Here is a 14829-nt window from a genome sequence, read left to right on the forward strand (position 1 = left end):
CTCCCTTTGTGAAACTTGACAGATACCTCAGAGTTATTATGTGTTGCATCTTTAAAATGAGTTGGTTGGCTGGTCTGCAACTGCACAGTTAATTCTTGTAGACCTAGTCTTATTTCCTCCAGACCAAAATAACCCTTGTGATATTTGTTTGAGAGCCATTCAAGTGTTTTATAGTTTAATTTATTCTGTCTAATGGCACTCAATAACCAGTCTGATTCCTTCAGATTATATTTATTACTTAATGTTTTGAGAGTGCTCTCCAGTTTAACTCTAAACTGTTGTAAACCTTTGTAAGTATGATCTGGAGATTTTAAATTAATAATGATATTCACTAGATCCAACCAACTTTGTTCTGTATTACCATAAGTGACTTTCAACAAGTCAATTGCTTCCTTGTAAGAGTCATTTACATTGGGAAAGACTTGTATGAGTATGTGAGCATCTCCTCTTACCTGTCCTTTGAGGTAAAATAATTTAGTTACACAGGCTAGGTCACTCCTGTCATGCACAGCTGCTTTAAAAATTAACCAAAATTCCTCCCAGTTTTCACCAGGATTAAATACAGGTAAACATAGTTCTGGGAGTTTTGGCAAAGACATATTGTTTGTTGGAGCAAACTGACCAACTGCCTGGTTTACACATTTTAATTTATTCAAGGCCTGACTTTTACAAGAAAGAATCTTTTCCTCTAATTCATAATACTGATTAATCATGAGATCTATTTCAGTCTCATCTACACAGTTTACTAATAAATCTCCGTCATATTTGTTGTAATATAATTTGTATGAATCATATCTATTCCCTAAAGCATCTAAATACAATTTTAAATCATCAGTATTTACAGTTTCTTAATTCATAAATTCCAAACATTTATTATATGCCTTGGTTACATGACCCTTTCTAGCTTGCAGTGAGGCTTTCTTTGCTCTATATTTCATATGTTTGTCTTCTACATTAATTTCCTCATTTTCAGCCATGATGCAATGTATTAAATTCAACTTAATAACACTGATTATGTACTAAATTATGCACTTTATAAAGGTAAATAGTACAACTTACCTTTAAATAAATTCTAGCTACTTGAGCTTAGCAATTACACGTAAAAACTGTAATATAAATTTTAAATACACATTAATAATGTTAGCTACACTTGAGCTTAGCAATTACACATGTAAGAAATTTATATATAAATTTTAAATGTACATTAATACAAACCTTTAGCCAGCCTTGGCTTATCAAAATTATTATACAAATTAATATAAATCCTTGCCAGAATTTGGCATAGCAAAATTAATATTATACACATTAATATAATTAGCAACACTTGCCTTATCAATTACACATACATTGATATAAATCTTGGCCAGAATTGTCTTATCAAATTAATATTGTAATAATTATAATCCATTACACATTAAGTAAAATTAATATTATACACATTAATGTAATTAGCAACACCTGGCTTATCAATTACACATACACTGATATAAATCTTGGCCAGAATTGTCTTATCAAATTAATATTATACAAATTAATATAAACTTAGCCAGACGAGCTTAACTTATCAAAATTAATATTGTAATTATTATAATCCACTACACATTAAGTAAATTTGTGAACTTAACATCCACCTCCTTCTGTCATTTCACATATAATTATTAAGTAATTAACTAATTAATGACTTCACTAATTACATCCGGTTTGAAGAACCAACGGGCAAATTAAATGTGGAAAATTGCATTTATCTGGATGTAACTCATAATGTACATACCAGTAAATAACAAAGATAATTATTATTTATCAATTAGACAAGTAGGAATTTGGGACACCTAGGTCACAAAAAATGTCCCCCTTCGATACCTACCACTGTCATATCCACAAGCTGCTCTGGACCTATTAATTAAATAAAATATACATACACCAGGAATACTGGTAAATATATAAATTTTGTGGACTGTATATTAAAAATAATAAATGGTTATATATATACACAATTACATAACAGAAGGAAAATATATCTTAATATCACTCACCAATTTGACTGAAGATTAACGTGTATCATACTCAGAAAACCTCACTCTAACTAAATCTATGAAAATAATGCTGGCCAGAATTACACACAAATCTAGAGAGCTTATCTGATGTTCCTGGAGCTGTCTTGTCCAGTCGTCTGATATCTCAAGTTATGCAGGAATGCACATCCACCAATTTCGCCTCCTATTTGAGAGGTGTCAACACAATTTTAACCTCTAGAGCACAAAAAATTCTTCCCATTACACCAACGTTTGTACTAAATTCAAAACCAAGATGGCGAGTGCCCCTTTCTGCACAGGCACAGCTTCCAGTTTCCCATTTTCGATAACATACTTCTTTTAAAAATACAATATAGGGCATCTATTTACATATAAATTACCGTATTTCCGGAAAATATACAGTATTTTCCACATATCTTATGTTGGGAGCTTTTGTACATTAGCCGATTAGATCTTCTGGGAAGGTTATCATGTCCTGCTTACTGACCATATTCAGGACATTTCTACCTTCACTGTTCAAGATGGACTGTTCAGTTATCTGATCACACTCTTTGGCATGGGCAGCACAGCTTCGTCATTCCAGTGTCTGATGCATGAATTGACCTTCAATTTAGAAGGAAATGAGGCATATCTGGACGACATAGTGGCTTATAGTAATGATTGGGAATAGACCCAGACGTGCCTTAGAGTATAGTTTGCGAGACTGGCACACTACAAAATCACAGTAAATTTGGTTAAATGTTTTTTAATAAGATAAGATAACATATCTCAATATATTTATAGGTCAAGGTAAAGTTACCGCCGCTCATGCGATGGTTCGTGCCATTTCTGACTTTCCGGTGTCTAAAGATAGAAACAGAGATCAGTGGTTTCTTAGTATGGCTGGTTATTACCGAAGGTTCAGTTCCAACTTTTCTCGGGTAGTTGCCCCTCTTACACAGCTTACTTCTAGTAAGGTTACATTTCATTTGCTAGGAGCAAGCACATTCTTTCCTCGGCTCCTGGTCTTATGATCCCAAGCTTCAACCTCGCTTTTATCTACATATAAATGCAAGTATTTATGCTGTGGGTGTTGTACTTTTGTAGAAGTCGTCATCCACTGACACACTACATCATATATATTACTTTCCCTCTTAACTCAATCATCATCAGAAAAGCTATGCCACAATTAAGACAAGGGCATTAACTTTGATAACAGCGTAGAGCAATCTGACATTTACCTGGATCCTTCTTAATTCTAAATAACTGCAATTTCCAAAAACAATCAATCAATCCTATTAATATCATGATGTCCTAAAATGCTCCATATCCAGCACTGTTCAATCAGTATACAGTATATTAGAGGTCGTGGCAATGTTATGGCTGGCGCTCTCTAGCGTTCTTGAGTTGTAATTGTGAATTAATATTAACGTAATTATTTCCCAGTTACTTTGATCGTTGGTCATATTAAACACAGTAGAGCAACTTCATCAGTGAGCCCACTTGGTCACTCTGGCCCTATGTATATACCTACCTTCGTGGTAAAATATTGTGTACTCTGATACAGTTTGCAGGTTCGAGTCCTACTGTGGGCGTAGAGTCTTGCCAAGCACACTACACACACTGACTACTGAGTCTTGCCAAGCACACTACACACACTGACTACTGAGTCTTGCCAAGCACACTACACACACTGACTTATTGAGTCTTGCCAACACACTACACACACTGACTATTGAGTCTTGCCAAGCACACTACACACACTGACTATTGAGTCTTGCCAAGCACACTACACACACTGACTTATTGAGTCTTGCCAACACACTACACACACTGACTTATTGAGTCTTGCCAACACACTACACACACTGACTATTGAGTCTTGCCAAGCACACTACACACACTGACTTATTGAGTCTTGCCAAGCACACTACACACACTGACTATTGAGTCTTGCCAAGCACACTACACACACTGACTTATTGAGTCTTGCCAACACACTACACACACTGACTTATTGAGTCTTGCCAACACACTACACACACTGACTATTGAGTCTTGCCAAGCACACTACACACACTGACTTATTGAGTCTTGCCAAGCACACTACACACACTGACTATTGAGTCTTGCCAAGCACACTACACACACTGACTTATTGAGTCTTGCCAAGCACACTACACACACTGACTATTGAGTCTTGCCAAGCACACTACACACACTGACTTATTGAGTCTTGCCAAGCACACTACACACATTGATTATTCAAGTACTGTGCAATACAGTAACATACCAGATGGAGCAGTTATCATTAATAGAACAGTCTTGTACAGTATTGTAAGTTAGGTGCTGAAAGTACAATTTAAATAAAATGTATAGACATAATAAATACAATAAATTACTGAAGCTTTGCAGCAAGTAGTGTGCAGAAGCCTAAAGTCAGCATCATTAATTTTGAGTGTAAATGTTGCTAACTCGAGACAGACATTTTACGAGTCGCAGTTCCTGGCTCCGGTATGTTTGTGTGTGTGTAGGTGATTACTTTTTCTTCAAGGGACCTACAGTAATCCCCTGATACACATTGACCTCTTCGCTTTCGGGCCGGGAGGTTGTGCTGCACCTTAGCTCTTGCATTCGTCACACACCCTTGGTGGAGAGCGGACGTTGGCTCTTGTGCTTCTGTCTGTTGGTAGCACTGCGAGATTTTCTCAAGCTGGCGCAGGCTATCAGGAGACGTGTCAACACTGTGTGCATAGAAGTGCTGAAAGGTGCGGTGTATAACACAAATGCATCTGTTCTACTGCCTGCTATCTTACGAGATACATATGGAATCAACAATGAAGATCTGTACGGCATTGCATTAAACAGCTCAACGAGAATATTCATGAAATTTGTGACGACTGTGACGTATGACAAGATGGTGGATCAGTACCAGGATGTGTGTATGAAAGTTAACCCTGGTTTGGAAGTGAGAATGAGGGACGTGTCTAAGTACTATACTTGTGTAAAAATACGGAATGCCCCCTTTGAGGCGGATGAAGAAGACATCAAAGCGTCGTTTGAGGAATATGGAGTGATACATCAAGCAACGATTGGACGATGGTCAGATGGTATGTATGCGGGACTGCGTGAGGGATCTTTCACTCTCAAAATGTCCTTGCGACCATACCTTCATTTGTAGCTTTGAGTGATTTTAAAACTCAGGTATATGTCACATATGCCGGGCAAAGGAGAACCTGTCGACTGTGTGGTGCATTTGAACATGTGGCTGCACAGTGTCCACGACGTTCGTCGACTGGGACACAGGGAGCAGGGACAGGAGGGGTAAAGGAAAGAGAGGTGATGTCCCAGTCTACAGGAGAACATATTCGGGCACATAGGCTGTGGAGTGAGATTGTGGATGACAGTCCAGAGGAGTGTGCTACGTTACCGTAGGTTACACAGGAAGTTGAGAAAATATGTATGGAGGATGAGGAGGAACAAGTGGATTTGGGTAGTGAAGTGTCGGCTGCCATAAATAATCTTATACAGGAATTTTTGGATGATCAGCATGAAGCTGGAATGCTGAATATAGGCTTGCAAGAGCAACATATGAATCAGGGAGGGGTACATGAGGGAGGCAATGTGAGTAGGAGGGAAGGGCAAACACAAGGGCTCTGTGAAACTGTAGTTGAAATACACAAGGAAGGCAGTCCAAAAGAAATGATCACTGTTGCTGCTTCACGTAAGAGGGAGGCAGTTGCCTCGGACAGTGATGATATTCTTACGCCTGCGCAACGTTCGGGTAAAAAGCAAACAGTGAATGTGGCTAGGAATATCAGGGGGGAGGGGGTAAGGGGAAGGATAAAAGACGTGACTAGGAATGGGCATAGTGAAAAAAATACTGATCAAAAACGTAACGAAACACATGCTAAGAGATCGATTATTAAGCCCCCGTTAGCATTTTTAAGTGTTTAACATTGAATATAAATGGCCTCAGGGCCGAAGTGAAGAGGAGGATGTTCAGTGCCTTTTTAAGGCGATATGGGGTACATGTTATCCTTTTACAAGAACATAATTTTAAGTTTGGTCGGGATTTATTAGTTGACGGGTACAAAGTTTATGCTGGGTATACAGCTAAACTCAAGGGAGGTGCTGCAGTTTTAATACCGGAGACCAGTCCATTTCAAATGTTACACTGGGAAGAATGGGGAAAGGAAGACTAGTAAGGGTGGATGGTACATGGGGTGGGGTTCCTGTGTGTTTAGTAAGTGTTTATGTGCCTGCGTAAAGGAAGATTTTGTGAGGAAGCAATAGGCGCGTAAAGGAAGATTTTGTGAGGGATGATTCTTATTTATCATATGCTTGTATGGGCCAGGCCTTCTGCTTCCTATATGTTCTTATATATACATTATTTGGGGGGGGGATTGGAATTGTGTGATCCGTAGGAAGGATGTGGAGCCGAGAGGAGCCGGGTGTGTGTTGGGGGTCCTACGGGATGCTTTAGGGGGAGCAGGCTTAGCGGATGTAGTGAGGGGGGAGGGGTGGAACGTGGAGCATACTTAAGTGAGGAGAGAATATGCGGCACGATTAGACGTATTTATGCTTCTCCCGGGTTACAGGTTGCTAATACAGAAATTATAAACGTTGTGTTTTCAGATCACAGAGGACTGGTCGTGGATGTGGGGTGGGGAGGTTTACCAAAGCGTTACATGAGTTATTTGAAACTTAATGTGAGATTGTTAGATGAGCAGGAGGACGGTGTTAGTTTTGTTGAGTGGTGGACAAATGAGTGGACCAAGGGGAGAAAGGGAAGAGATATACTACGATGGTGGGAGGAATATGCTAAACCAGGAATAAAAAATTTTTATATGAGGAAAGGAAAGGAGGTAAGTCATTGGAAATATGGCTTACAGAGATATTTAGAAGGGCAGTTGAAACAGTGCTATGAAGGTTTCAGTGGGGTTTATCCAGTACAAGAGATTGAGGGCATCAAAGCACAATTGATGGAAATGCAGAATGCAAGATTTGATGGTGAGAGATTGAGAGGTGGATTGGAAGATGTTTTATGGGGAGATAAGCCATCCGCCTGTGTATTGTGGCGATTAAAGACACGACAGAGGACAATGACTATGATGAAGTTGGACGTACATACGGATGTGGGAGGGTTTACGATGGAGGGTATACGGAAAGTATGAGTGGTTATGCTGATAAGTGGTTTGAGATATATATGAGAGGGGGAAACTGAAAGATAGGAGATCTGAAGATTTTAGAGAAGGGGATACGGAGAAACCTAGAGTCAGCAGATAGAGCGATGATAGAGGGACCTATAGATGAAGAGGAAGTGTGGACGGCTTTAAAAGGGATGAGTGTCGGGAAAGCACCTGGGATAGATGGAATCCCAAATGAATTTTATTTGAGCAACTGGGATGTCATGAAGGAATTCTTGGTGCAGTTGGTGAATGTGATGAAGGATAAGGGAAGCATAAGTCTAACACAAAGGACAGGTGTAGTAGTTATGGTTCCAAAGGGGGAAGTACAGAATAACATCCTAGATTATAGAGGTTTATCATTAATGTGCGGGGATTATAATTTGTTTGCCAAGGTTTTAGGTAATAGGTTGCGTAAAGTAATTGGGAAGGTTATAGATATGGGACAGATGGGTGTGCCAGGGTGAACAATGTTTAGTGGGCATGGGAAGATAAAGGGTTATATAGAGGAGCGTAGGATGGACGGCAGAGGTGTTCTTGCTATGGATTGGAAGGCGGCTTATGATTGTGTAGAGAGAGAGACATTATGGATGATTATGAGGAGGATGGGTTTCGGTGAGGAAATTGTGCAGTGGGCGGAAAGAGGTGCAGAAATACGAGTGCAAATAAATGGAAGGGTGGGAAAGATGGTTAGTATGGGTAGGGGGCTGAGGCAGGGATGCCCCATGTCTCAGATCCTATTTGCATGTCTGCAAGTCCCATTATATAGGTTGATAAATGTAGGAGTAAGTGAGGGGGGGTAAAACTTAGGGGTGCTACGGGTATAGTTGGTTATGTTGATGACACGATGGTCTTAGTGGGGGGAGAGGAGGGGTTAAAGATTGTAAACAGAATTGTTGAAATATTTAGTGGAGCAACAGGTATGAGTGTTAATAGTGAAAAGTCGAAATTACTGGAGGTTGGGTCATGGGTGGGAGGGGAACTGGGAAATAAGTATGGATGGCAGGTCGTAGAGCACATAAAAATTTGTGGAGTATTGTACAAAGGGGCAGCGCAGGGGGCTAGAGAGGCAAATTCTAAAAGGGTAGTGCAACGGGTCTTGCTTAGGTTAGGGGAAATAAGAACGAGTGGTTTGACTATACAACAGAGTCATTGTGGTTAATACACTCATTTATCCTAAATTGTGGCAAGTGGCTGTGGTGTACCCCTTGGTGGCGAAAGACGTGCGGCAAGTGCAAAGTACTGAATTTTATATGGGGATATGGTTGTCATTGGCTGAGGCAGACGGTTGTAATGACACCACTGGCGAAGGGGGGTTTAGGTTTAATTCCTTTGGGTAGCAGACTAAATAGCATGCATGTGAAGCATTGTTATCTGAGATTGGGTGGGGAACGTGGTGTCAGAGTGAGGGATGTGATGGAAGATGTGAGGCGGTGGTGGGGGGTAGGGACTTAGAGGAGTGTATGAGTATGTTAAGATATTTATTACAAGTAAGAAACCCGGGAAATGTAACGGCGTGTGTTTTGGGGAGGTTGGTAAGGTGTCAAGAGGTGTTGGAAGGGGAGACTGTTTTTCCATTATATAATTGGACACGAATCTGGGGAGACTTCAGTAAGTTACGGGTGAAGTCAAGGGTGAGGGAAACTATGTATAGGTTTTTACATGGGACTTTGCCAACTAAAGTACGACTGTATCAGATGGGAATTTTGCAGTCTCAATATTGTGTTTTGTGTGTGGGGGGGGGGGAGGAAACAGCATATCATGTGGTGTATTTCTGTGAGCATATCGAGAGGGCACGTCTATGGTTTCGCAGAGTCTTGGATATGGTGGGTGGGAGTAGGTTAGTGGTATTAAGGGCACTGAGTTTGGATATAGAGGGAGTGGGAGATAGTGTGAGGAGGGCCGTCATGTATTTAGTGGCAGATTATATCTATATATCGTGGCGATGAGGGAGGTGGGGAGGTGGGGGGGGAGGAACGAACAAGGGCTTTAGCAGGACATTTCTATAAAACAAAGTGTATAAATGAGGTAGTGTATGGACGTAGATGGGCTATAGATTTTCCGGCATCGTATAGAGGTATGACTGTGAGAGGGTTGCGCGATTTAGTGTTGTAATGGTTGGGTGGACTGGTCTCCGCATAAGGGGGGGGGGAGAATGAATTACATGGACATAGAATTGCTAGAATATCATGAATCTTAAGCAATGATTACACTGTGGTGGTGTTTTCATCGGTATAATGAATTACATGGAATTTGAACTGCTCGAACAACTAGAATTTTAGCACTGTTTAACTGTAGTGATGTTTTCCTGAGAAGCGAGAGGCGGCTTATCAATTCGATTAGGTGCTAAAATGTTCTATTATCAACCTTAGTGTGTGAAAGAGCAAGTCTGAAATTGCTCTGAAACTTGTCAATAAACATTTATATGTTGTTGTACATGATAATACGTGTTTACTAATATAAATCTGGGTATATGTAATACAAGTATGTGTTTCAATATCTAGTGTACTGTTATTATATTAGTTGACATTCTACACTGTTGTAAAGTTGTGTAATTATCTATAAATTGTCCTAAAGTGTAATTGTTGTTAGTATTTTATAAGTTCTTTGAATAGTTATGAGATGTTGTGAAGTCTAGTGCAAGTGTTTTATTTTTTGCACTGTGGTAAAGGAGGGGAAGTATGTAAGTCATTCAGATGGAATCATAAACACATGTAATACATGTGTGTACAATGTATATAGTAGTCATTATTTTGTATTAATTCTTAGGTAAATTTCATGTCAAATATATTTAAAATTTACATGCTTATTGTAATATATTTTGAATGATACAAAGCATATTGTTGTGTAATCTTGTATTTCGTAAAAGGATAAAAAGCATAGATTGAGGAATATTTTGTCAGCACAAAGATAAATGTGTTTGTGTATTGCAAATATGAAAATTCTTTTTCTTGATCGCGAGGATTACCTCCGTAAAGCTGATGTCTTGCTCTCTGACTCACGTACCTACACTCCTCTCGTTTCCAACCCTCTTGATCGCATCAAGAGAACTTTCAACAAAAAACTAAGGACTCTCTCCGACCTCTGTCCTCCTGACTTTGACCTTGTTCAACGGTTTCGTGTCATCTGTCCCTCTCTTCCCTATTTCTATGGCCTTCCCAAAACTCATAAACCTGATATTCCTCTTCGTCCTATCATATCCTCTAGAGGTTCTGTCTCTTATTCTCTTGCTTCTTGGCTGGCCAAAACCCTCACTCCCTTTCTTGGTACTTTTTCTCCTGCCCACCTCCGTCACTCCCAAGACTTCATTGAACGGGTTCGCTCTCTCCCAACCTGTAAGATGCTTAGTCTTGACGTTGAGTCCCTCTTCACCAATGTCCCTCTTGATGATGTCCTTGATTTCCTTAGAGAGAAGGCCCATGAAGGGTTTCTTCATCTCCCTATCCCCACTGATGTCTTTCTTGATCTGATCCGCCTCTGTGTGGACTCTAACTCCTTTTCCTTCCAAGGGAAATATTATTCCCAAACCTTCGGTGTCGCTATGGGCTCTCCTCTCTCTCCTGTCCTTGCTAATCTTTACATGGAATACTTCGAGACTGTTCTTCTTCCTACCCTCGATGTGCAACCTTCACTCTGGCTCCGCTATGTGGATGACATCTTTGCTCTGTGGCCTCATGACTCCAGTCTCTTCCAACCTTTTCTTGAAGCTCTTAACAATCTTGCCCCTTCCATTAAGTTTAAAGCTGAATGGGAATCTAATTCCTTACTTCCTTTCCTTGATGTCCATGTCCACCGCTCAGATACAGGTTTTTCCTTTTCCGTTTACCGTAAACCTATGTACAGTGGCATGTACATTCACTACTTTTCCTATCATGCTTCCCCTGTCAAGAAAAGTGTTCTTATCTCCCTCTTTCTCCGTGCCCTCCGCATCTGTGATCCTCAGTTCCTTCCAGCAGAAATTTCCACTCTTTATAATTCGTTCTCCCGTCTTGGCTACCCTTCCCATTTCATAGACTCTGCCCTCTCACGTGCTAAACGCAATTTCTTCTCTCCCAAACTCTCTACTCATGGGAACTCTTCTATCCTCTGCCTTCCCTACATTTCCGGTCTTTCTAATCTCAACAATTCTCTCCGTCCCTTAGACATCAAGCTTACCTTCCGCCAGACTAACACTCTTCGCACTAATCTCGTTCATACCTCTCCTCCCTCTACAGATGTTCCTGGTGTCTACTCTATTTCTTGCTCCTCCTGTCCTCTTCAATACTTTGGAGAAACTGGTCGATCTCTTTCTGACAGACTTAGGGAGCACAAAAATAGTGTTAGGCTTGCCGACACTAACAATGCTCTTTTCTGTCACGTCAGAGATCATAGCCATCATATTGACTGGTCTTCTGCTAAAACTGTCTTCCCTACTTCCAACTCGAACAGTCGCCGTTTAGTTGAATCCTCTCTTATACACAACTTTCCTTGTATGAACCTTAGCCCTGGCTTCGTCTCTGTAGATGCCTTCCTCTCCCACTACATTGTAAAATGCTCCAAACTTCAGAACACCCGTGACTTAACCTGAATCCTCATTTCTTCTTCTTCTTCTTCTTTTTCTCCTTCCTCTTCCCCTTTCCTCTCTCCTTTTCTCCTCAGGGTTGTCTTTCTCTCTCCTCTCTCGTGTTTCTGTTCCTTCTTTATTTTATTTCACCACTTCCCCTTTCACGCACCTCGGTGCGCTTGCTCTCCCTCTGTGGGTTTCTAGCTCTCTTGCAGTGCTCCCCTTCCTTTGTATTTGACTGGCTCGTCTTCCTTATTTCCCACTTCTACCACTACCACTACTACTACCTCTTCTTCTTCTACTACATCTACTGATGAAATTAGACACATGTGCGGCGTCTGGTTGTCTTTGTTGTGGACGTTTCGCCATCCAGTGGCTGGCTGGATGGCGAAACGTCTACGGTGGGGATGCCCGGGTGTTGTGCATGTGTCATTTCATCCTGTCGGTATTATATACAATTCTTGTACTACTACTACTACTACTACTACTACCACTACTACTACCTCCACCTCTTCCTGCCTATATATAGCCGTCCTGCTCCTCCTCTGTTAGTGTGACTTTGTCAATGGTCCAAGTCGGACCGAAACGTCGTCGTAAGCTTCTGTCTTTTATGTGCGGGTTATTTGTGTATTTCTCTGGAGAACTTAATGAAGGTTCTTATATTTATTAAAGTATTGCAATGTTTTAAACTAAAACAATAAAGTATAGAGTACATGAAACTGTTAAAGTAAATGTTCGTCCTTGTGGTTTAGCGCAACTTATTGAGTATATTAATAATAATAAAGTAAAATTGGGGGGGGGGAGTCACCAGCATCGTACTGTGGTCAGGTGTATATCAGCACCATTATGAATAGTGTTACTTTGTGCACTGGCACAGTCACTGATGATGTCTATTTTTATACATGTTTATATCATTTTTATATACGTGACTATCTTTTTTTTTTTTTTTTTTTTTTTTTTCAACAAGTCGGCCGTCTTCCACCGAGGCAGGGTGACCCAAAAAAGAAAGAAAATCCCCAAAAAGAAAATACTTTCATCATCATTCAACACTTTCACCACACTCGCACATTATCATTGTTTTTGCAGAGGTGCTCAGAATACAACAGTCTAGAAGCATACACATATAAAGATACACAACATATCCCTCCAAACTGCCAATATCCCAAACCCCCTCCTTTAAAGTGCAGGCATTGTACTTCCCATTTCCAGGACTCAAGTCCGACTATATGAAAATAACCGGTTTCCCTGAATCCCTTCACTAAATATTATGACTATCTATGTATATTTATATGCACTGTTTTAAGTAAAATATAAAAAAAATCCCCTGATACTCAGAGGACTACTGTAGGTCCCTTACTAGACGTTTTCACTGCCTGTTACGCCCTTTGTTCATTTTAAGGAAGAAATTTCTACTTATTTTGGCAACGATATATTTTTACATGTTATTTTGGCTTTTGCACTTAATATTATATTCAGGAGTATTTCCATTAGTAGCTAAAATGGATTTACTTGACTTTGTAGTATTATCTGACAGTAAATTATTTAGCTTTGTGCATAGGTAGGTTGTTTAATTTTTCTAACTGTTGGTACGACCTGGCTAAGCACCAGTAGGCGATTTGAGCTACTCAACCCCTGCTCCGACCTAGTCAAGGTTGGCTGGTAAAGCCTCACCATATTCAGTTCATACCTTCCACTGGTCCAGGAAGGGTCTAGGGAAGTATCCAGCTTTAAACCATCCTTCACCTTCCTTGAAGTTACCAGGAATTTCGGAAGCTCATTGCAAGGGCTTATTTTGATCGGAGAAGGCAGTTGAGAAAGTCTTAAGGGAAGTGAGACTAAGCGAGAGAGTCTCAGTGTTATGCTTTTTACGGACTCGGTTCTGAAAAAGGAATTATTACAGAATGAACTCTATGGAGGAGCTCTGTCAGTGTGGGGCTTGAATTTTTAAAACCGCATGTGTATGTACACATACCTATATTTTTTGACTCATTGAGGATGGGTCCTGAAACCGTCTAGAAGCATTTGTAAATACTTAACTTATTACAGTGATGTGATAATAAGGCGGGCGATGTTATACTCATAGTATTTAATATATGAGAAAGTCAGTTGTAAAGATTAAGTGATTTAAGTGGTTATTAAGGTTATTAATAAATTAAACAGAAACTAGAAAAATTCGTTTTCCTCTGAGTGATGACCCCTAGATGTGATAATCCCGTTCGTTTGTTACGATAAACACTAAAACCCAGGGGCCTGCAGGCTATGTTCGTAACGCTGCCCATATAGTGAACCTGGGAACTTCAGGTTATGCACCGAATTGCTTCTCGCTGAAATTAAGTTTACCACGAATTTAACTATGTTTGTGGGTACTATCATTTCTGCAAACGTAACCCTAAACATATGTAAAATGCTCTTCTCTTTGTCTGTGTCAGGAACACCGTAAGCTCCTTCGGCAGCAGTCATGCTCACAACCTCAAACACTGCTGCTTCATCCTATCCATCAACCACTTGCTAGTCACCTGCAGAGTCGCCGCAACCGTCAACCTGTCTGCCGGGCACAAGACTGTACCTAAGGTAGATAGGATACAACGCCTCCGTCAGTGACAGTGTCTGAGTCATGAACTCTCACCGCAGGTAAAAATGTAACAATAGCTTATTTGTGTATTGTTCAAAGCGCTACTGCCATGTGTATCTTGTAAACGTTATCTTCAGATTATGTAATGAGTGTACATCAGAGTGAATAGTTTATATACTATGATTGGAGTTATTGCTAAAGTTATTCTAAGGGTGCTGGGGTTGGTGGCGGGATTAGGGATAGGGGCTAGGATTGATGTTGAGGTTGGTTTTGAGGTGAGGAAAGTGTGCAGAGGATGATGGTGGGAAATAAATAAATGAAAGAGCTAATGAGAATAGAGGAAGGGTGGTGGAGCTGGTGGTGAGGTTAGAGGAAGGGTGGTGGAGCTGGTGGTGAGGTTAGAGGAAGGGTGGTGGAGCTGGTGGTGAGGTTAGAGGAAGGGTGGTGGAGCTGGTGGTGAGGTTAGAGGAAGGGTGGTGGAGCTGGTGGTGAGGTTAGAGGAAGGGTGGTGGA

The 14829-nt window shown here is 40.5% G+C and overlaps 1 protein-coding gene across 3 annotated transcripts in view; it reads right to left on the reverse strand.

The window, feature by feature from the left end:
• Positions 1–14375, reverse strand: part of LOC128696521 (uncharacterized transporter slc-17.2) — a 164692-nt gene extending 150317 nt beyond the window's left edge. For all 3 annotated transcript variants that reach the window (XM_053787801.2, XM_070094763.1, XM_070094762.1), the window contains exon 1: positions 14261–14375. In XM_053787801.2, the coding sequence (XP_053643776.2) occupies positions 14261–14360 (100 nt within the window). In that variant the 5' untranslated portion in view covers positions 14361–14375. The remainder of the gene's footprint in view (positions 1–14260) is intronic.
• Between the last annotated feature and the right edge of the window lie 454 nt (positions 14376–14829).

This window comes from Cherax quadricarinatus, chromosome 47 (assembly GCF_038502225.1).
Source record: "Cherax quadricarinatus isolate ZL_2023a chromosome 47, ASM3850222v1, whole genome shotgun sequence".
In the NCBI taxonomy this organism is placed as follows: Eukaryota; Metazoa; Arthropoda; class Malacostraca; order Decapoda; family Parastacidae; genus Cherax; species Cherax quadricarinatus.